At 37.9% G+C, this 24,971-nt stretch overlaps 1 protein-coding gene across 1 annotated transcript in view; it reads right to left on the reverse strand.

Annotated features, from left to right (window-relative positions):
- The window catches only part of CLASP1 (cytoplasmic linker associated protein 1), a 219,041-nt gene that overhangs the window by 93,151 nt on the left and 100,919 nt on the right, over positions 1-24,971 (reverse strand). Inside the window, exons 9-19 of the mRNA XM_083349903.1 lie at positions 24,297-24,449; positions 22,774-22,847; positions 21,690-21,782; positions 20,627-20,772; positions 19,262-19,397; positions 17,982-18,052; positions 13,296-13,355; positions 11,908-11,985; positions 10,951-11,118; positions 10,012-10,061; positions 8,904-9,074 (exon numbers count right to left, since the gene is read on the reverse strand). Coding sequence (XP_083206029.1) covers positions 8,904-9,074; positions 10,012-10,061; positions 10,951-11,118; positions 11,908-11,985; positions 13,296-13,355; positions 17,982-18,052; positions 19,262-19,397; positions 20,627-20,772; positions 21,690-21,782; positions 22,774-22,847; positions 24,297-24,449 — 1,200 coding nt within the window. The remainder of the gene's footprint in view (positions 1-8,903; positions 9,075-10,011; positions 10,062-10,950; positions 11,119-11,907; positions 11,986-13,295; positions 13,356-17,981; positions 18,053-19,261; positions 19,398-20,626; positions 20,773-21,689; positions 21,783-22,773; positions 22,848-24,296; positions 24,450-24,971) is intronic.

A 24,971-nucleotide genomic window follows, 5' to 3' on the forward strand; every position in this document is an offset into this window, starting at 1 on the left:
TTTGGGCTCGATTGTGGCTGTAGGTCAAGGACTACCTGTACTGAACTAGGAGACATGAATAGGGTGGGAATGAGATGAGATAATTCAGAAAAAGAGATTGAGCCATTTGGAGACCCAAGAATGTATCAGAATGGTGACTGTTTGGCAAATATTTTCCTTAGAAAAAGGACTATTTGTAATATATGGCTTAAGAATAAATGTCTATTAGTATGTACATACAACATAGAAATGAATAAAGAAACATAACTCATTTGATTATTTATGAAGAAACACAGAAAAATAAGTGAGATAAGTGACCTACAGTGTAAGAGAGTTATCCATGAGAGACAGACTATTATTTAGTAATGTCTAAAGTGAAGCTTGGGGAAGAACTTTACATGAAATATATTAAAGAAACCAATATACAAATAGAATCATGGGAGAAAAAGGAAGTATGAGATTTGTATGAAGAAAGTATTAGAAGACACACACACACATATATACAATATCGCCCAAGATAATTAAGAATAATGTAAAATATTTTATATTAAAATAATGCAAATAAGGATAATGTAAAAACGTCTTGGAAGATTCAGAATAACATAGAAATGTGTGGAGCTACTCTAATGGGAAGTATAAAAAAGCACACTTAATTGATTAAATAATAAAGGCCATGGAGGAGAAAAAGATGATTGTAAGATAATCACTGCTGCAAAGGGAAAAAAGGGATATGAGAAACCAACTGAATTGGGTATTTACAGTGAAATTCATGAGTAGAAGGTATTAAATTATGCATACAGAGAGAAAAAAGTTAGGTGCAAAATTATCAAAGAAGCAAGGAAATGTTAAGATTAAAGGAGGTAGATAAAATACAGTACAATTTTGATGGAAATAGAACATTATTTTAGAAGTAGGTGAAAAGAAAAGTTCCACCAGAGTGAATGGAATTCAATATTAAAAATCATTGAAGGGTTTGAGAGAAAACCAAAGCAATTCTGGAAGAAATTCCAGGAAGCTGTATTTTAGAGATCTGAATGGTAATATGTGAAATAAATACTGTAAATGTGGTGTCCAAGAAAAAAACAACAATGAAAAGGAAACAATAAATGATTCAATGATGTTGAAAAACGGTAAAGCTGCAGGTGAAAGACAGTGTAATTGGAAACATGTTAAAACATAGGTATGTCTGGCTTATGGAATGGTTGTGCAACTTCTTCTTTTCTATTCAAAAGGAAGCATAACAAGACTAAAAACACCAGGGAATGTATTGAATATAATTCTGATTGAAAACATACAAAAAAAGAAAATTTGACAAGTGCAGTGTGGCTTTATTTCTGAGCAAAGCTATGCAGATCAACTTTTTGTTCTTTAGCAAATCACTGGGAAAAAGGAGGGGGGGGGGAACTGTGGATTTATGGATATAGAGGAAGTTTTATTTATTTATCCAATTTTGAGCTGCCTGACTCCATAGCAACTTTGGGCAGCTTACAAGTAAAAAAGGTATGTATAAAAAGAAATAATTGTCAACTGGAAGACAAAATTAATGCCAGCCCTATCAGGTGGACTACACTAAGAAAGAGACACCATACAAATGTGAAACTACTTTTATTAGGACAGCTATAGTAACAGAACGTTGCAGATCTAAATATGCTACGATTCCTCCTTTTATTTTCATGATAATTGGGGATGGGGTGGGAAGACTGTCTGATGCATGTTCATAAACTACTTTCTTAGCCTATGCTCAAGTTTAATTTATCTGACTGTTGGCCTTGGTAATAGATCATCTCCCTGTCCTTCAAGGCCATCCTTTTTTATTTGCTATAAATAATAGCATTAAATTATGGAGTGGTTTGTATGAATACACAGAGAAGATTCATTTCTAAATGCCATTAAGAGTGATATATGATGGAAGCAAAGCACGTATAAAAATAAAAGTAATATTAATTGAATTGGATTCGGAAACGGAATTAGTTAAAGATTGTATGATAAAGTGGGCACAAAATATTCAGGAACCAATTTCGTTGGACACTTGGGAGATAATTTGGGTCTCAGGCTCAAAATTTAAGAGAAAATTTCTATAAAATGTTTTATAGATGGCATCTGGATCCCAAGAAGTTGTCTAACATGTATCCTAATTTACAGTCTAAATGTTGGAGATGTGGTAGTTTAGAAGCCACCTATTTTCATATGTGGTGGACTTGTAGAAATATAAAAGCTTTTTGGATTAAAATTTGGTGGAACATTCAAAAGATTTTTAAGAGAAAGATAAAGTTTTCTCCGCAATTGTTTTTATTGGGTATTGTTGTAGATTGTGATGTTAAAGAAACTAATTTGATGTTGAATATGATAACAGCAGCATGGTTACTGGTGGGACAATATTGGAAGAAGGATAGTTTGCCTACTATAGAAGAATGGGTGTTTAAAGTTTCGAATCTTGCAGAAATGGCTAAGATTTCTGCTTACTTGAAAGATCATTCACAGGAAAGATATATTTCAGTTTGGAGGAGATGGATAGATTATATTCAGAATAAATATGGGACTAAAAAGTTCCATTTAGCTTATGAGTAGATTTTAGAGGGATATTGTTATTGGTACTTTGTATGCAGTTATGTTAAAGGGGAGTTTAAAGCACATTATGAATTTGGTTAATTGTATATTATACATAATTTTTATTTAGAATATGATTATTATAACTATAATCCTGTATTTAGCTCTGGGAAGTGGGGGGGAAGTGAGAGGGTTTGGGGTGGGGGGGATTTGGGGATATATTGTAAAATCTTGTTTTTGTAAAACTCTTTAATAAAAATAAAAAAATAAAAAATAAAAGGAATATTAGATGAATGTTTCCACTAACATGTATTAAGACATGTATGATACCTCCTTTATTGTTAATCTGTTTTCAAATTCTACTATATAATTGTATAATGTTTAGGATGACATCTGAGATGTGTTGGTTGGAAATATGAATGTGTGTATGTGTTTGTATGGAGACAATATTGTGCTGTGGCTGAAAACCCCATCGATCTGTGGTAAATGTTGGACTATAGAATGAAACAAGTATGGATCTGAAAATTAAGCACCTGTTAATTTTTGATCCTACAGTGGTGCTTGCGAACCCTTTTGAAATATGACCTAAAGATGATTTGTTTTCCACATTAAATCCTAAAACTTGATTAAGAGAATTAAGCAAATGAGACAAAAACATAATACCTATTCACTGAAGAAAATAATTCAAAGCTACTTATTTTTGTGGGCAAAAATATGTGAACTTTTGTCTTCAATAACTGGGGTGCCCCCCGTGAACAAGAAGAGTTGATGTTCAACAGTTGGAAAAGTTACAAAACTATTTCCAAAAAGATTGGACTCTACCAGTTCACTATCAGGTAGACTGATAATGGAGGCAATACAAATGGAGGCAATTCAACATCAGTCTCCCCCCCTCCCCCCGGAGTAGTCAACTAATCAAGATGACACTAAGAGCAAGGTGTATTCTTTTTGACCCATTTGTTTATTTGGGTTTTCTTTACTTAGTTTTAGGACTTGTGAAGAGAACAGATCATGTTTCAGGTCATATTTATATAGAAATACTGAAAATTCCGAAAGGTGCATAAGCATTACTGTAGAATCAAGAATAAAGAGTTGCTAACTGGATATTGACTGAATATACTAAAAATGAGAATGATCAGTATACAAAAAAATACACTGAGATGAAGGCAGAATAAAGATTAAACTGCAAACAAATAAATGAGTGAGAAAGTTGATAAGATCCTCAAAAGAGAGGGGAAAGAAATTCAAAAAGCAAAATGTGATATTTACCTAGTGTATAGACATAATGGAACAAATGTGGTTTCATTTCCTTGGCTTACTGTTTCTAACTGCTCTTCTGCACTTAACATAAAGTTGCTTACTGCAAAAAGGAGTAATGTAATGAATGCATATGTCTGTAAATAGGTATGATACAGTACAGCAGCGGTCCCCAACTTTTCTGGCTTGGTGGACTGGCAGAGGCGGCAGCACGGTGGGTGGGGAAGAGGGGAAGATTTTGCCCACGCACAACTTTCACAAATGCAACTTTCCGTGCATGTGTGTGCACTCACACAACACTTCAACAGTTTTCAACAGCTGTGACCTGGCACCGGGCAGTGGACTGGGAGTTGGGGACCTCTGCACTATAATACTAATGAAATTGGTTAGAGGGGGATGAGAATGAATCTGTGCAGGAATAAATCTGTATACTCTATTCCCAATTTCTAAACAAAAATAGTAATTCAGTCTGAATAACATCTCAGTTTGAAAAACCAGAGTTTAGTGCAGCAACAGGCAAAAACCATAACAAAAGCAAGCCATCTATTTTATGACAAAAGTTACTATTTCTGCACAACCTATAAGAGAATTGGAAAAAGTCTGGGCAATGAATTTTAAATATCTTTTAACATTCTGCACTGAGTACTTTTCCTATAGGAATAAAAAGTCCAATGTATTCGTTTCTCTACCCCAGATAAACACTCATTGTTAAAGTATCTGGTTTATGAATTAAGTCTGAGTAAAAATATGTGAGAGCTAAATTTCTTGTTCTGTAATTAATGGTATAGTGAATGACATTCATGAATGACTTAAAAGTTACACACTGTTGAAGAATGTCCAATAAACCTACTGGGATTGGGAGACATATTGTGCAATTGATGTCGTTTTCTTGCTCTACATCATTCTTATTCTTAATTTGTTTTGTTGTTATTCACACACGCACTGTACTTTACTGTTTGTTATACTGTGAGCGCCCAGAGAGTATGGAGTCAGATGTTGCCTAAACTGAAAAAATTAAATTAAATTGTGCCTAAAAGTTAGGAGAGATAGACAATAAAGGGCACACAATAGTTCCAACATGAGGAAAGAGTCAAAACACCATGCAAGAGTCATGCAAGAAGTACCAGCAGACACGGATGAAAACCAGGGAGCACCTGGGTGATAACAGAGACCTGGTAAAGTTGGAGACAGACCTGTTATACAGACAGCTTACCCTCAGCTTTACTGGTAGTACCATCTTTAAGCAAATTAAAAGAATAAGGAGAGTGATAAGAGGGAACAATTAGTAATATCAGCAAAAGTGGACAGGGTGTCTTTAGTATCACAAATGAGGGGGAAATCACATCAGTCAAACAAAGTAAAATAAACTGGTTAATAGTGCAGAGCCACAAAAAATTTCCTTCCCCCATAATCTTGTTTTCACACAAGGTGCAATGCATTTCTGATGCATTTCTTCTGGAATTATATGCTACTTAGCATAACCTGTAAACTATAAATTAATTTTCATTCTTCTACTAATTTAGCAGTTATCTCTTCACTAACAAACCAAATTGTAACAGCAGCTCCAGTTGATTAAAAATGACCACATAATGCACTGTTAATATAAGCAGCTAACGCAATCACTCCTTTTATTGTATTAATGCTGCTGCATACAGTATTTAATGCTCAAGCACGACTAAGCCTGAACAAGAAACAAACAAATCTTAAATAATTTGTGCTTTTGGTTTGTGCATTTTTCTCCACTAGGACCCATATATTTTGTTACAATACAAATTTATGGAAAAACGCAAGGGGTTGCTTAAGAAAATGGAGGTGTCGAAGCTTCCAATGTTATTGTGATATCAGAATAAAGTATCACCCAGACATCTTACAGACCTGAACACTGTGGAACAAAGATAGTCATTAGAGCTATCTACAGGACAGAAGGTTTTCATCAAAATGACAAAAGCAGCTTCATGTTATAAGCTCTGCCCCTTTCATGTGTGCATGCAAGGTGACACTGCATGTCCAAGAAAAATAGAACTTGCAAGACGAGAGTGCTTTTGTTACTTGTCCCCTCATTTCCTTATGGATGCTTCTGCCAATCAGTCACAATTTTAAGCTTTAGAGGACTTATCATCCATTTTCTGTGATATCAAGGATCTATGTCTAAATATTAAAAAAACAGCATTCTGGAAATTCTTTCAATTCTGATATCTGCTAACTGGAGCTCTGGTTATCATGAGATAGTGTAAGTAATTTCAAAATATCAAATAGGTAAAAGCTCAAATGTAGGACAAAGAAAATGGGCACAGTCAAGACTCAGTTAGAATTCCCAGGTCAGAAAAATATGGCCACTTCTATCAAAAATTTTGTGAAATTACAGTTTTTCACGGAAAAATCCCGACTTGCTTATATCTTTGCATCAATTAAAAAGGTTTCTCATACATTTTATTAGTAGAAATTCTCCCTTGGGAAAATAATTTTTTGTGGATTTTATCTGAATATATCCCCCTAACCATATCTGTTCAGTTTCAGGTAGACAGCTCGGAATAGCTCCAAGGATAGACAATTGGGTCCTGTAGAAGGTGGTTCTTCTGCCCAGGTGATGCTGAAATCAAAATGCTGGCTAAGTACAGAATCAAAATCTGTAGATGAGCCACTGGTGTTACTAATGTCATGTAGTAATTGAATTAACTAGAAAAGAAAGATCTAATATTAAGAAGGATGGTATCATAGCAGAACTGTAACTTCAGTTTCTTTTCTAATCAGGTGGTGAAAGTAAGCATCTACTGCAGGGGTGCCAAACTGCCGGCTTGCGGGCCAGATGTGTCACGCCAAAACCACGCCCACCCCATTGCCGGCAATGGGGGAAAAGTTGCGATATGTTGTGACACGTCACGTAATGTCGCGGTTTGACACCCGTGATCTATTAGCTCTACAGAGACTAACAAATACTGCAGGTTGATTGTTGACAAAACTGACCTTAGTATCTCTCTTTTGAAGCATCTCTGTTCTAGGTACTCCGTGAGATCTAGTGCAACCCTTATGCCTCCATTTGCTTTGGAAAATAAATTCCAGATTTGTGGAATTTCACACTTGTTCTTTTGCACTGATTTACAGAAGATGGTTGGTAGTCTTAAGAAAATCCTGAGGCTTTGACCACTTAAATTGGTGATGCTTCTTCCCTATCATATAAATGAATTCCGTGCAGTAGCCTGTAGCTGATGTTTTCTTCTGACCTCTGGGGTTTTTTGAAGAGCACATTATTAGAAAATGGATTTACCCGAGGCCCTGAATATCTGGATCTTGTTACTCCTTGAGATCATCTGAGGACATTGGGGCAAAAGGACAAAAACACCTATAATTTTATATTTATCCTTTCCTGAATTACGAAAGCCTTTTATTTTTTTGTTTCTATTAAGACAGTATCAACAGTTTTCTTAAAAGAGATTCCCCTCCAATGGCTCCTGCAAGCATACTGACCAAAGGAATTTTTCTCCACAACTTCTTTAACTTGGCAGGAAGGAAGAGAGTTTATCAAATTTATGATCCTTTTAGAAACCAGACTTAGCATCGCTGGAAACAGAAAGAGTAAGCTTTGCTTCTCAGCTGTTTCTTGATATGATTAACCAAATGAAATACCTTCTATGACTTGGCTGGAAAATTTTTTAAAAATGGAGAAAGTATAAAATCTTTATTATAAGTTTTCCTATCTCCAAAATCTTAGGATTAGAAGAGATTTTAAATTATTATGAAGAGCTCTGTCTAACACTGTTTCCCACTTTAAAAACAGCACTTGTGACATTTATTTTTCTGGCCTTTTTTCTAAGAGAAATTCTCAGGGGGGAGGAAATTCGGGAATCTGTGAGAATTGAAAAAAGGATAAATTTGGAAGGGCCACAGGAACAACCCCGAAATTTGTAAACTCCTTTTGTGCTCTTGCTGGAATGAAAGCCACTTCCTTCTTTTCTTTTGCACTTTTTGACCAGGGATGGGAAAGGGATATGAACCTACTCCATTTTCTGCTGCAGAACATTCAGGTCCTTCGAAACCTCTTAAGCTATTAATTCACTCCCCAAGCATGACCCACTTTTGTTAGAAAATCAGGCCCTGGAGAAGATCAGTCTGGGAGGCAGGATAATTCTTCCCCTTAAGAGTTGTTAATGAAGATTAGACTCTGCCTGTTTTCTCCACAAGAAGGCCCCGTCCACAGAGGTAGGATATCACCTGGGGGTCTCAGAAGAATTATCTATTTGTGCTGAAAAGAGCTTTGCATGGCATCTCAAACTTCAGTAAGCCTAGGATATAATTTTTCATGCTGGTATAACAAATATTTAGAAAATGCCAGCAGTGGAAGAGGCTCCACTGCTACATACTGCAATGATCTCTCATAGATCATAGTTCAAACATGTTACCATTGATATAATCACCAACAATGAACAGCTTCTTACAAAAGTAGTTAATTCTTTTAACTAAATTAAGGCTTTGTTAACGTCAGGCATGTCCAAGTCATTCTTAATAGAGATTGTTATCTATAAGGTGGCCATAAACAATAAGTAATGCAAATAAGTTGTTGAGATATATTCCATTGAATCTATTTCCTTTTTGTAATACACATTTTTATTCTTGGATTAGACAGTGAGTTCAAATGAACTTTTTTCTGGAAATATCAGGATAGGATACTTCCCATTTTATGCCTACTGTGGGTTTTTTTTTTTAACAAAAGTTTACTTCAGACTACGATGTACTTGAATTATTAAAGAATTCTGAAGAGTTGCTAGGGAATTCTAATAACCACCACCAAATATACCTTTCCCTCAAAACTGATCAGTTAGTTTAGAAAGTTTACGTCTCTGAAAAGTTAGTAAACATTGTATATATGTTCCACATACTATCCACCACCTGATGTCACATATGGAACAAAGCTTTCATTTTGAATTATTGTACTTGGTGACCTCGACCTCTGAGCCTTGTAAACTATGATCCATGATGCAATGCAATATGTAGGCTTAGCCCGACTACTGCTTTTCAATCCACATTCCTCTGTAAAACTGAATTTCTTAAACCAAAATTTCCCTTCTATTTCTGATGTCCTGATTACCTGTGTATCTTTTTTGTGAAAAACAAGGTACACCTACCAAGAGATGCATATGAGCCTGGAGGAAGGGCTGCAGCAGAACTGAAGGGGGATTCTGAGCCAGAAGATGTTACTTTGGATTTGGCACTGGCTGCTGCATTCACATCAATGTCACTGCGAGAACGCTGGAGAGACCCTGAGGTTGACGCAGATTTCACACTAACTGCAGAGGCTTCAAGGAAGAAGAAAAACCGCAGTTACAGATAAATCTATCCCAAGAGTCTCTTACCATAATCTCTTCAGAATATTCTTTCAATTCCTTCTGAAAGAAGAGGAAATATTCTCAACTTATGTTTAAGCATATAAACATTTAAGCTTAATAAAAATGTAATTTGAGAATAAAAAATTCTGGTTAAGACTTGTAAATGTAATCAAAGGACTTTCCCAAATCCATCATATTCCAACATCATCTTCAACAACTTAGAAACTCACAACATCATAAATCCTCAGTTTACCACTATAAAAATGTATTTTATTTGACAGACATACTATTTGAGAGCCCAAATAGACATTTTATACTTTTGTATAGCACAGTTCTTTCTCCACGGCACATTATGAATTTATGGCAGGGCAAGACACTGACCTATTTCATGTACCATATTTTGCTTGATAGGGCTATGCTCAGCAAGTATTGGGATTTTTGATCTCTATTGGTTGCTATCAGATCCCCTCTGGTGTTTATGATTGGTATTACCCAGCAAGCATTCATTATGCAGGGATTAATACAACCGTGCTGAATATGACTTTTCTAATCAAATATGGTGTTTATATCTTTAAATAACATTTGCCATATGTGTTTGTGTGTGTGTGTATATATAAATTTTGAGAATTCATATACACCTTTCATATCTGAACTTAGAATTTGCTTTCAGTATTCTGTCACCATCATTACACACAAGAAAGAGATCTGCTTAGGAATAAAGCAATTCATTTTTTAATATTTCTTCCCAGTGGTTTATATTTAAAGCATTCAATCATCTTATATTTAGAACCATTCTGTCTTAGCCCCAGTGTTTAATTTATAAAACTAGTGCAAAACGAATCTAGCAGTATGAGTAAGAATTCTGTCTCACATCTGACCATTTTTTCTCCTGGCTTCTCATTCTTACCTCGTGAAGTAGTGCTTCCGGTTGGGCTTCTTTTGGTAGACAATGGACGGCTAAAAAGGAATAGAATTAATGGATTTCATTCCATAATGAATTTTATGTTAATTCTACATTAACTCATTTTTTATCAACACTGATGAATTATTCTATATTATTTGTATTTATCCTTTACATTGATGCACTATGAATTTTCCCACAAAAATGCTGTACAGAAACAAAAATAAGGAAGCAAAATCATTTTTAGACTCCATGTATTGCCTAATTCATGAAAATAACAATGTCTAAAATGCAAAAACTCTAATTTATAGATTAGGAAGGGATACTTGAAGGGATGACCTATAAAGCCCTAAATGGCATGGGTCCGGATTACTTACGGGAGCACCTGCTGCCGGCATCAACTTCCCTTCGTCCAGTGCGCTCCCACAGAGAGGGCCTCCTCAGGGTGCCGTCGGTCAGAGAGTGTCGGCTGGCGACCCCCAGGGGGAGGGCGTTCTCTGTGGGCGCATCAGACCTTTGGAACCGTTTACTGGTTGAGCTCTGGATGGCTCCTGACCTTCGCTCCTTCCGCCGTGACCTAAAAACTTATTTATTTGTACAAGCCGGCCTGGTCTGATGGGTTTGGGGTATTTTAATATTGATTTTAATTAATTTTTATTGTAATTGGGCTTTAATATTTAATTTTATCTTAACTTTTGTATACTGTATTTTTATTGTATTTATTGCCCTGTATACCGCCCTGAATCCTTCGGGAGAAGGGCAGTATAGAAATTAAATTATTATTATTATTATTATTATTATTATTATTATTATTATTATTATTATTATTATTATTATTATTATTTATTAATTATTTATTTTATTTTTATTCCATTTATATCCCGCCCTTCTCCTATTATTATTAAGTTCATCCAATAGCCATACATTAGTGGAAGGGAGGCTTACTTGAGACTCTCCTGAGAACTAGATGAGGAGCGATCTGACTGAGGCAAAGAAACAATGCTATCAGAATTCTTCAAGTGAGACTGCAGGGCTTTCTGGTACGAGGATTCCAGTGAATTAAACAAATGTTCTGCTTCTCGGCTAAAATGGCTCTGGAAGCCCCAGTAACACCTGAAAATAAAAGTTTACATTGATCGATGAATAGTAGACTAGCATGTCCAGAAAGCCTTAATAGATTTTAAGAAAAAAACTGGTAAACAGCAGAGAGAATCAATTGTGATAATTGCATAATTATGACAAACCTATTAATTTTTACATACGTATATTATTTATGCTTCCAAACATTGTTTAAAAGAATTTAAGATTTTGGTAGGAAAGTGACTGCAGAAACTGGAAAATAGACATAGGGGTCTGTGCACTTCCTATTACAAAATAAATAAAGAAGTGAGCACATGACAAGCTTAAATAAGTTTCCCCTTTGCCATTAGTTATCATTATTTTGAACATAGAAATAGTTGGACTTCTCTTCTATATTAAATTAAACCACATTCTAAATTCTAAAGTGGGAAGAGAATATCAACAAACCTGTAGAATGCAAAAGCTTGAACCTTCAGGGGTACTAAGCAAAGAAAACGTTGAAATCAAGATTTTTCTTTCCAAATTCCCACATTAATTTTCTGAACAAACAACATTAAACAGAGCCAAAACAACAACTAGTTTTATTTGGCTTATGCAGAAAAAAGTTCCAACGAGTCGGATGAAATTTACTCTGAAGTACATCAGTAAAAAGGTTAGAATCATTATTAAGCATAACATGTTCCATTTCCTGAGTTCTTAATGGTCTGGTCCTGTTCTTCCCTTGGAACATCAGTTACTGGAGAAATTTTCAGCTGAAGAGCAAAAAGAAGCCTGTGATTATTGATGGACTGAACAATTAAAAAGAAAAAGATGCCCACTTACTTTCTGGCTTTTATCCGTGCTTCGGAGTCAGCATCATGGATTCCTTTCTTGATGGTTTCAACCAATACTGATATATGCCTGAAATTGGAAGACATCACTATTTACCTTGTCAGAGGGAGGAGTGAAGAAACAGTCTTCCAGCATTACATTTGGAATTCAAAGGAAGTGTATCCAGTTGCCCAGAATTTGAAAGAACTGGGTACACAGTATCCTTTTGGAAGGTGTGGGTGTTTGTTTGTACCAGTGAGCTTTATTGCATTTCATTCTCTTTTATAAGAAATACCAAGAAACATTCCTTGGAGGTCATTCCTTTGGATGTGAAAACCACAGAAGCATGGAGATACTAAAACACATTAAGATGCTGAAGCCACACAAGAATGTAATCGAGTGGCTATAAACCAAGGGTTTGATGTATACAGAAGGTTTTGATGTATACAGAAGGGTTTCTGCAACACCAACTTGCTAAGCTTATGTGGGTCAAAAATATTCACATATTCCAATTTCAGGGCAATCTCTGTAACTACTTCCTTGTACCCTGAATGCCCTTGCCCTTTGCCTAGACCAGGGGTAGGCAACCTTGGCTCTTTTATGACTCATGGACTTCAACTCCCAGAATTCCTGAGCCAGCATAGCTGGCTCAGGAATTCTGGGAGTTGAAGTCCATGAGTCATAAAAGAGCTGAGGTTGCCTACCTCTGGCCTAGACCAAAACAATCACTTTTTTTCAGTGTCTAGGGTAATATCTCTCAAAGTTTAAGTAGAAAGGTAAGACAAACATTCTTTAAATAGATACCTCTACAAATAAAAATGTTTCTTTTAAATAGATCCCTTTACAAAAAAAAAGTTTGTTTTAAACAAGACACCTTTAAAAATAAAAAGGTTATAAATTAGGAGTTCTCATCTTTCCTGCACATGCATTTATTTAAGCATTTTACCCCATTCTTCAGCTTCAGAAGCCTTCAAGAGCAGCTTACTAAAAGCCATGAAGACAAAAAGAGGGCCTGCCCACAGGCTGCAAGCTCAGATGTGACCCAAATGAAGGGTGAAAAAAGGCTGAAACAAAGCAATCAAAATGGAAGCACTAATTGTGCAAGTCACATAGCAGTTCTTATATGGAGCAGTTGGGATGGAAACAGTTCAGACACCAGACAGGCAAAAGAAACTGTTTTTCTCTCCTCCTCCCCCCCCCCCACCGTAAAGTCAGACCTGTCTCTATTGCTCTGATGGAATCAGAGGGAACGTCTGTCCGCCATTCCAAGACTAGGCAAGAAAGGAGCCACATTAAACTTATATTCCAAATCTCCTCAATTCCGCTCAACACTCTCCCCACCCCACCTCAAATACAGCCAGAGAAGCAACATGTCACATATCATAATGTTCATATCTTACCTTTCCAGGGAGTGTGTCTGCCATTCGTGCAAAACTAAATCTAAAAATTCAAAACACCGCCTGAGAGAAAGAGAGAGAAAAGGTAATTTTCATTCATATTGTTCCAGAGACTATATCAATGGCAAGTAGTTAAGATATGAAACAGTGATTTCAAAAGTATTTTGAGGAATCCTATATTCAGGCTACTAAATAAAAACTTTAAAGAAAATCATGTGCTTCTAGTCAGGGTGTAGGACATTGGCATGAGCACAGGGGGAGGGTTTGTCAGAAATGTTCAAAGGACGGATGGGACTATGCAACTGAGGTACCGCTCTTTTTTACGTAGGCCACATGACAAACATAACAAGGGATGAGGCTTCGATTATGCCGTCATGGCCATCATTTCATTTTATTTTTTCTTAACCCAATGCCTGCCAGCCCCCTCAAGGTTTTGCTGTAGTCAGGAACTGCAGTAGTCTATGTGCCAGCACTGTACAGCTAGTTTCAACTTGTGTCAGACTTGGGACCAGAATTTTCATTGTTAAGCAGTGCGGCCATCAAGCATGACCACCTCATTTAATGATAGCAATCCCTGCATCACGACTGTCATCCTAACCACATCCCATGGCGTTAGGCAACTTCAAGGCCAGCAGGCAGCTAAGTGGCTGCTCCTGGGTAGGAGTGAGAGAAAAGAGTGCAGGGGTAAGAGATGCATCATGGGTTGGAAAAGATGGGTGATGGCAGAAGGGAGGTGTGATGAGGGTCAGGGAGGGTGTGTAGGGGTGCACAAGTGGCCAATGCAAGATAAACAGAAAGGCTACTTTGATGTGCTTTTTGATACAAAATTGTTGCAAACGTAGGTGACAAAGAATAACAACCAGCAGGTTTTACCCTATTCCCCAATTAGTTGGGGAGCATGTAAAAATTCCACAAATGTCCTGGACAATTCAATGCTTAGTAAGGAACCAAAAAGCGTAACAAATGAAATTAGATCTATTTTAGGGTAAAAGCGGATGATGCATCAAAAACAACCCCAGTAGGAACTCTAAGAATTGCAAAACAACAGTAAATAGGATATGACTATTCATCTAAGCAGATTAATTTCAGAGATAAGCGCACACAGCAGCATTATTCTTGGGAATTATCTAGTGCTGCGTGCATAATTTTTTTAAGGGGGGGGGGGAAACAGCCTCTGGCCAACAGCCAACTTTGTGCAAGATTTACACATGACAATTTTAAAATATAGTTACCAGACGTGATATGATCAATACAAATACCAAAGAGGTGCATCAAAGAAAAGAAAAACCCACAACACTGGTAGACAGAGCTGAGTAAATAGAATGAGAGATGGAAGTCAGATATAGCAGATAATTTTATGAGTTGTGAGAATCATACTTTGCTCTGCAGTTACCTGGTGTTCCTGAAAGTCAGTTTGGTGGCATACCGTATTTTCCGGCGTATAAGATGACTTTTGAACCCCTGAAAATCACCTCAAAAGTTGGGGGGTCGTCTTATACGCCGGGTCGTCTTATACGCCGGAAAAAAAACACCTTCGGATCTTTTTTCTGCTGGGCGGCGGGATCGCTGGGTGAATGGAGGCAGGCGATGGCGACCCGTGGTTAAGCGGCCGACGGCGAACGGCGGATACAGGGCAAACTCTCGTCAGCTTCTGGGGCGGCTACTGCAGCTGCTGTTGTTGCTCGCTCAAGGACTGGCCGTGCTAGCGCCTCCAATGCTGGCTGACAGGTCCCTGATGAGAGGAGCGAGACTAGCCCGCGCCCGTCATCTCGAGCAGCCGCTGCCCTGTTTCCCTCCGTTTCCCTGCTCCGCCTGCTCTGTGATTGGCCCAGCTTTGCTCCTTTCCCGCCAAAGGGGCGCCTCGCCTTATTGTCTCTGAGCTCTCTCGCCTGCTGCGCTGCTGCTCTCAGTTCCGCACTCCGAGCAAGCAATTCTTGTGGTCAGCGCGAGTCAGGCGGTGCCTCGGCGGGAGCAAAGGCTCTCCCTTCCTACGGTAGAGCGGGGCGCCTCTGGGGACCGCCTGCCCATCCTCTCGTCGGGGACCTGACAGCCAAGCATTGGAGGCGCTAGCACGGCCAGTCCTTGAGCGAGCAAAGGCAGCAGCTGCAGTAGCCGCCCCAGAAGTTCATCGTCCTTCCCCAGCGACAGGAAGTTTTCTTGAGTCCTTTGCCGCCGCCACGGCCGCCGCCTCTTCGCAGAAACACGACTCCCGCTCGGCTGGAGCCCTGGGCTGAATGGAGGCAGGCGATGGTGACCCGTGGCTAAGCGGCCGATGGCGAACGGGTGATGGAAGGCAAACTCGTCAGCTTCTGGGGCGGCTACTGCAGCTGCTGCCGTTGCTCGCTCAAGGACTGGCCGTGCTAGCGCCTCCAATGCTTGGCTGTCAGGTCCCCAACGAGAGGACGGGCAGGCGGTCCCCAGAGGCGCCCCGCTCGACCGTAGGAAGGGAGAGCCTTTGCTCCCGCCGAGGCACCGCCTGACTCGCGCTGAACACAAGAATTGCTTGCTCGGAGTGCGGAACTGAGAGCAGCAGCGCAGCAGGCGAGAGACCTCAGAGACAATAAGGCGAGGCGCCCCTTTGGCGGGAAAGGAGCAAAGCTGGGCCAATCACCAATCAATCAATAGGGAGGGCCTCGCGCCCGCCGGACTCACCTGTCACCAGCACCGCTCTCCCCCCCGCGGGGATGCGCTTCCGCCAGGCGGTGCTGGCCGAGACGAGCCAGCAGGCAGCCGCCGTGAGCGCGGCGCTGAGGGGCAGTGGCAGGACGGCCCAGTGCCTGCAGGACGGCCAGCAGCCCCACGCGCAGCCGCAGCGAGAGCTGCAAACGCAGGAATAATGTGGAACGTGTGGAAGGTGCTCGCCATTGCCTTATCGGCCTGCGTCTCGGGCGAGGCGGTAAGAGGTTGTTTTAATTTCATTTGGGGAGGGTGAAGCAGGGCAAGAAGCAGTTGCGAGGAGCGCTTGCGTGGATTCGGACGATTTCCATCCCCTTGGTCAGTGGTTGCCTCGCCTTTCCTGCTCTAACTCTTGGGGAACTTTTCCCGTCTTCTCCGTTCTGCATTAACCGGCAATTTATCTCCATCCTGGGGCGCCTTGCACTGAACTCCCCTTTCTTGGTTCAGAAACTGGCTTCGGCCTCAAATTGGAGAAAGAGGGGCGGCGGGACGGGGATCAATCCGGAGCGGGAGGAAGGATGAGACGCCCCCGCTGTTCCCACATCTGCTGCGCAGAAGTTTTGCTAAGGTCATTTGCAAAGATCAAAACTTTTTAAACAGGAGGGGCACGGGGTTTTCGGCTCTGCTTAATGGTATGTGAAACGGGGGAAGGGAAGAGGAGAGAGCCATTATATTTTTATTTGACGGGTAGAAAATGTTTTTTTCCTCCTGGGATTTTTTTTGGTGGGGGGAGCAGACTTCTGAACTCAAGGGGCCTTAGTTTTTTGTAAAGACTATCGATAACCCTTGGGATACGTTTTTTATTTAAACAAAAACTTGTCCGAAAATTGCAGATGGAAAGAGATGGGATAAGAACATCGAAAGACAGGACCATAAAAACAATCCTTTGAAAGGGGGGGGGGCGTGAGTGTTAGAGTGGTGATTTAACACTCCAGTTAAAACTGTCTAGCGTATTTTTCATTCAAACCTCTCCTTCATTACTTCAGTCTGTTGAATTCAATGGAGGACTCTAGGAGAACATGATACCATGATGATTCTGAATGTGACAGTTTTGGATCTGTTTGCAAATCCAGTCTGGCATCACTGAGTTGTGTTTGATTGATCCAAACGGAATTTTGGATTATGACGGACAGGGAGGGCAGGGCATGTAAGTATTTTCCGGCGTATAAGACAAAAAACCTTGAAAAACTTCTTAAAAGTAGGGGGTCGTCTTATACGCCGGAAAATACGGTAATTAAAGGCACCAGGCTAAAAAGCAGGTCTAGACCTGGCTTATGTACAAAGGCAGCTTGGTAACCTTGGGCCAGTTACACTCCTTCAACCCTAGGACGAACGCAAGGGCAAACCAAAAATGTTGCCAAGAAAACAGAAGGAGCTGATTTGAGTCCAAAACGACTTAAAGAGACCAAACAAACAAACAAGGGGAGGGGGGGAATATTCCCAAACAGGTTTTCCCAATCAGAGAAAAAGAAACATTTATTTAAATGTGTGTGGATCCATACTATTGAGGATTTCACAGGAGCGTTACCTGTATGCTCTGCTTATATCTGCAAGAGTACAGGAGGCAAAAAAGATTGATATTGATAGCTTTTAGTCATTAAAAATAGCTGCCAATATTTGTATAGTCCAACTCAGTAATGACAAAGACATGAATTAGAGGTCTGACGATTATTCACTAAATGGAGATTACAAAAAGGCCCTCTTCCACCACATCTATCACTGCTGGTCAGAATCAGGATGATTCCAAAGCTCAAAAGCTAATTAACAATAGCAATCTTTCTATCAATAACCCTAAAGCCAAAGAAAGAAAGAAAGAAAGAAAGAAAGAAAGAAAGAAAGAAAGAAAGAAAGAAAGAAAGAAAGAAAGAAAGAAAGAAAGAAAGAAAGAAAGAGAAATAAGCAAGGAAATTCCTATAACTAATTATTCTTAAAACTAGGCTGTTTTTTTACAATTATTTCATAATAACATATAATTGTTTAAGTTATAATGCAGACCATAGATGCATAACTCACCTTCTAACTGCAACTGATTTGGAGGTACAGTTACTGGTGATGATGGGAATTAGTCTAGGGGTATGTGTATGCTAGGGAATAAAAAAAATCAAAATGTAAAAAGAAATAGCTGAAACAAACTGATTATCAAATTGAAAACACTGAACATAGCTTGAGCAGGCTCACAAAGATCTGTAATACCAGAGCTGATCTTATCATGTTTTTCCATGGCTAGCAAGATCCATTTTTCAAAACAAGCAAATCTGAATCATACTTTGCCAACAATTCATAAATAAACCCAGCTCTATGTTTTTTAAAAAAATTTTGCATCTCCAAAAAAGATTCTGACTGCAGGTCATGTCAAACTAAAATTTTGACTTTACTATAAACATATTTATGCTTAATGCTCCTTGTTGACTATTACTGCCAATGAGATCAATTAAACAATGAATGCATGTAGGGTCTTGGTCTCTACGTGGACCCCAAAACCTAGGATGCAGTTTATAGACATCTTCCCAGAGGACCTCAAACTGTAATTTTGAATGTGGTAGAAATGAAGTTACTAGGTACTAAAGAAATACTTGCTTGAACATAATGATGGGATATTAAAGGCATACATTGAAAAAAATGAAGCAGATTTATATGTCAGCTAAATCAATCAAATCTACTTTAGAGTTGTTGGTTTTTTTTGGCACACCACTTAACAAACAGTGCAGTTATGGCCAGTAAAAGGATACTAGCATTCTACTAAATCAATGGAAAAATTTAGAAGAATTTTCACATCCTGTGATTTGCAGATACAGCCTAATGACCTTTTAATACTTTTTCCATGAACAAGAACACAGATTTGCTTCTCCTTCACATCAAAAAAATGTTAAACTAAAAAGCAGCAATGGTAAATCAAAGCTCAGTTTATAACATCTGAATGCAAACTGAAGGTCTGTTTTTAATGACGAGCTGGGCTTTCCATTAAAATATATATTCTTCGGCAGATGTATTCTATTGTTCATCGGTATTTAACAAGTAACAACTGTAGAATATATCACTGTCAGACTATAAAGAAAACAATCCAGAGAGCACAATTTAATTTCAGCTTTTTGAATTTCCAGTCTGGTAATGTTACAAAAACACAGATGCAAGGCAAACAGTAAGTGAATCTTTCATGCTGACTCTAAGGCCTGTTTAAGATTCTGTGCAAGAGCCTGTTAATTGGACTAATTTTCATGTTTATTACATCCCTCTGCTGCTCTCATCAGGAGTACATGGGAGAACAATTTGTATCTGCATTGAGCAATACTCACTCGAATAATTAATCTCACAGCGACTACACCAGAAGTGGCCATGACTTTGGCACTGTTGGGAATGAGATTAAAGATTGTTGGCATGACGGTTTCTGCCCCATGGTCAAACTTGTTACCCAATACCGATGACAAATGTCTGAAATAAAACAAGAAAACAGATCGCAATAATGAAAGAGGAGGTTAGGCCAAGATGCAGTTAGGCAAGGCTATTATATTCACTGTCTACAAATTAACAATAAATTACAAACACAGCATCTGTGTTACCTAAGTATTCTCAGGTTTTTCCCCCCAATACTTGATATGATGGTCAGTTTTCACAAGGAATCAATCTGGAGTAGATCACTGTGAAGCTATTATGGATAGGCTAAAGGATAGTATGAAACTGCTTGATCAGTCGGTCAGACCTTCTCTAAGGCTTTCCATCTTGCCTTGTCATTTGTGGATTTTAGAGCTGCTATTAACAATCCCTCTTGCCCTTTGCTTAAAATCAGTGCTGACAGCAAACTGCAGTACAGAATTGAAAGTGCCAGGGCAAATGAAATACCTGAACTTTCACCCTGAACTCTGATTGAACCTAGAGGAAGTATTAAATCCTATAAAATAAGATTTAAGGAAAGCTTTCAGGCATCTAAGACAGAAACTACCACTGAATTATTGAAACAATGGCTAGAGAAATACCAGTACTGGTGAAATATTTTGAAGTTTCAATAAACATTTCTCAATTATAACAATGAGAAGGGAACAGAGAGGAGAATGTTTGGTTGATCTAAAGATACTTGCAACCAATTTGTTTTTCTTCCTATTTCTATAGAAATACAAGCCGTCATATTATTTAAATATATATTTCCCATAGCATCTATCCAAGGGTATTTCCTTAATAACTGATAACATTCACAAATAAAACCTGCTGAAAATAATTAATGAATAACTACAAACCTATATCCCCTAAGGAACAATGAGAGTAGCTTCAGAACAAACATCCAGTGTAACTGCAAAACCGCACTAATATACAGCGGGCAAGAAATCAGGCCTTTTCACTTGCATAACTTTTGCGATGTGGCACAGGTTATTCATACTATCAGTATCAGGCTAGACAACTGCTGCAGCGTTAAAGGACATATCTGGCATGAAGCTGGAGTCACTGACATGCTTAGTGGTAAATACAGTATATTCATAAACTAACAGAGTATTTAAGAACAGCAGAGATGGATTTCTTTCTCCCAGCAATCCCACTACTTTACTCATTCAACAAAATGTACTTTCACTCTCCTACCACAGAAGAGGTGGATTGGAGGAAAAAACATGTTGTAGTTTCACCCTGACAATAATTAACATAGTGTAGAATATATAGATTGTGCTCCTTACCCTAATGTGATACAAGCTTCTCGCACCACCTGGGACCTCAAGTCTTTAGCAGATAATTTAAAGGCTCCATCAAGCAAGCGCAGATGTTGGAAGAAGGTATCATACTCAGCAGCTCCAGCCAATAATAAAGACCGGATTTTTTTCAGCTGTTGAACAGAAATTGAACATAGGAAACAAAATTAACTATTTTATCAGTTATCATCTGTAGAGTGCAGATTTGTCAATGTGATAAAATTGTATTATTTATATTTTCCATTTCAGTGAAATCTCAAGATAGGGTACAGTAGTAAACTAAAATCCAAGCATGTTAAAATCCATATCTATATATCTATATCTATATCTATCTATATATACATATATACATACACATACACATATACATACATACTAATATAATATAATATAATATAATATAATATAATATAATATAATATAATATAATATAATATAATATAATATAATATAATATAATATAATATAATATAATATAATATAATATAATATTATATAATAATATAATATAATATTATATTATATTATATTATATTATATAATATTATAAATATATATAAATATAAATATATAAAATGTCAATAGAGTTCTTGATAGATTCAACCAACTTGGAAGCACACTTAAAGAGAAGGGCAACTTTTTATAATATGAAGCCTACCATGGAAAATGTGTCCCTGTTCAAACTTCCCTCTACAGCTCTGAAAATTAAGCACTGACAATTCTTGCTTGGTTGCTTTTTTGTTTTTTCCCCAATAGTAAATGAGAATTTTCAGGATGTCTTGAAGTTCCAAAGTTCCAATTTGCAGAAATATACAGACACAGGAGAGATTATCCAATCTTCTAGCACAGACATGTCAAACTCGTGACATTGCGAGACGTATCGGGACCATTTTGCCATTGCCTGCAATGGGGTGGGCGTGGCTTCTGGATGACACGTCTAGCCTGCGGGCCGGCAATTTGACACCCCTGTTCTAGCATATCATAAAATGCAAAGTCCCATGCCAAGTAGGTTATATTACATAAAAGAGTTCATATAAAATCAAATGCTTACTGCAGCTACTCTCTGTTCCCAATCATGTTTATCATCGGACAGGATTTCTCTGATTTTATTTATGGATTCTTCAAAGTCTCGGCTAGAATAAATCTGTAAAGAAAACGTATAAAAATTATTTTACCAAGTTAGAAGAATTCACTGAACTACAAGAAATTATCCCTGCCTCATCACATATCTTTTGTACACCTCCAAATATATATTAGATGGTTCAGGAAAAATGCATGAGAGGAGCAGGAAACTACTAAAAAGAGGGACTCCTGATGCGCAAAGACAAATCATTTTCCATAACATTGGAAAGAAGATATGGATATAAATCCAGGATATCAAATGCATGTATTTCTTTCTTTTCTGTTATTTCATTAAAAGATAAGGGCTTTCATTCTACCAGAAAAAGATATAAAAGTTGCCTAATTTGCTCTGTCATGAATTGTATCCAACTGTGCACTTCTATTAATGGGAACTTCTTTTATCTAACAGTGTCAGGTTTTTTTAATTGTTTTTAATATATTAAATGATTTGGTTTTACAGTCTTAAACAGAATTTTACGTTTCTTCTGTTGTTTGATAGGGAACCACCCAGATCTGGTTGAACAATGGGCGTGTTCTATAAACGTTTTAAATAAATAAATAAAATGTCCCTTTTTTACTGCAGCATCCTGTTTACTTTTCATGTGATCCAAAGAGAACTCCTCTAGTGCAGATGGGGATAGGAAGGAATTACAAAGAAAAGAAGGGATCCAAGAAAAACAATCCCCTATTTTCTGTTTAGGGATGTCTCCACTAGATCAACCAGCTTCCATTAACAAAGGAAACATACCTCAGTGTTATAATCTGTGTCTTTTATGCCTCTTGTGAAACTATATAATCACTCTTAATATCATTCATGACTTAAGACTGAGATTTAAGAGTGTTTCCTCACCATTTCATTCTGTTCGATTATCAAATTTCTCATGGCATGTTCTGCCTTACAGTCTCAAACTAACCTGCTGTCCCATTGGCAATATTGAAAAAGAAATGATTTGCCAATCCAATCAACTTTTACTATCTTGACTTTATTCCTAACCACACTATGAGCAATTTACCTGAACAGTTGGGACATCTTCAAAAGCTTTAATGAAATCCTCCTCATCAACGGCACCAGCTCCTTCCTTAGTTGCTAGAAAATGCAAGAGGGAGTATAAGAAGGGAACGATAATAGTTCGGAAAGAAATTTGTATAAACTATATGTAAAGCAGGTCTTATTGTAGTAAGAATAAAGAAAAAGAAATGGCAAAGCATGCAATGCCTTCAGAAAAAGGCTTTCTTAAGGAAAAGATTGAAACAATCAAAGAAGACAGAATATTGCCTGAAAGAGATGGAATTTGTTTTTTCTAAAGTGGCGAAGTTTAGAAAAGTTAATATAATTTTTCTATAAATTATTTAAATAATGCATGTGCATTAATGTATATGTGTATATACGTTGTGTATACGTTCATGTATATTTAATGTCAATGTGATATAGTTGATTGGGATATATAAGAATGAATAAGGCAGTTTAAAAAAATTAGATTGAACTCTATTTTTGAAAGTTTTCTGAAAATACAGGTTGTCCTCGACTTACAACAGTTCGTTTAGTGACTGTTCAAAGTTACAACAGCACTAAAACAAGTGACCTATCACCATTTTTCACATGACCACTGCAGCTTCCCCATGGTCATGTGATCAAAATTCAGATGCTTGACAACTGTCTCATATTTATGACAGTTGCAGTATCCCAGGGTCATGTGATCAGCTTTTCCAACTTTCTGTCAAGCAAAGTTAATGGGGAAGCCAGATTCACTTAACAATCATGTTACTAGCAAAACTACAATAATTCACTTAACAACTGTGGCAAGGAAGCTTGTAAAATGGGGCAAAACTCACTTAACAAATGTCTCACTTATCAACAAAAAAATTGGGGGCTCAAATGTGATTGTAAGTCAAAGACTACCTGTAGATTTATTAGATAGTTCCCCATCATTAGATTTAATGCATTCCATTTCCATAAACTAAGCTTAATCTTTGAAAACCTCCTGGCTTTAGAAGAGCCAGAGAAAATTGCATCTGAATATAGATCTGATCTCGAGGATTGGTCTTATTAAAATGTCAGAAAGTTTTCTTTAAACATTTTAAACAATGTTGTTAAATGATGTTAGGTAGTCCTTGTTTAGTGATCACAACTGGGATCAGCAACCTGGTTGTTAGGTGAAGCGGTCACTAAGGAAACTACAACTGTGCTTAGGACCTTACTTCTGCTGTCCTATGTTTATAGAGCTACAAGGATTGTAAATGCGAGGACTGATTGCAAAGTTTCTTGATTATCCCTGTTGTGACAGTGAATGCTCACTAAATGAGGCAACTGCTAAACAAGAACTGCCTCTAGTTACAATAAACACATTTGATGATATGCTTGTTGACATGACACAATCTCAAATATTTTACATCTTTTAGTACGTTCCTCAAATCAACGAATAGGGGCACTGAGGGTGGTGTTATGTTCTACTGTTCCAACCATGCATAAAAAATGGAAAGGCAAAAAAAAGATTGAAAAAAGTAATGTTTAGGTGTTTGCAAGGACTGGACCTACCTGGAGTTTTTGCGACTAAAGCTACTGCTCCTACCCTACGAGCAGTGCCCACCCCACTTTTCCGAGATAATGAGGGAGCCTTTGAAGAGGTTGAGGAACTGGCTGAGGATGGTCGGTTCCCATCCACAGAGTCATCATCATCAAAATGTTTATCTACAAAGCAAGCACAACATAAAATTCATAAGAGTTGTTTAGAACCATCTCCCAGTTTGAAGCAAGTTTGCTCTGCAAACATGAACAAATGAAATAATGTATTACAGCAGGACACAACCTGTTATTCAGTAATATGAACATGGAGGTATGTGCCTGCCTGGACCCAGTCACTTAAAATTAAAAATACATTCTATTGCCTTGGAATGACCATTGGAAGACAGAGGCTTCACAAGATAACTATGTAAAGACTGAGTCAAGTCCATGGGTCTATTATAAATGTAATCTGTTACAACCCTCATGCCACTTGCTCCTTATGTACATTTCCAAATTATTTTGGTACCGTATATACTTGAATATAAGCCGACTCGAATATAAGCCGAGACCCCTAATTTTACCCCCCAAAAATGGAAAAAGTTGGTGACTCGAGTATAAGCCGAGGCTGGGAAATGCAGCAGCTCACCTTATGCTCCTCTCCAGAGATCTTCCCTCAGCAGCGGCCGGCAAAGTAGCTCGCACGCGAAA

The sequence above is a fragment of the Vipera ursinii genome (genome assembly GCF_947247035.1).
Source record: "Vipera ursinii genome assembly, chromosome: 1".
Lineage (NCBI taxonomy): Eukaryota > Metazoa > Chordata > Lepidosauria > Squamata > Viperidae > Vipera > Vipera ursinii.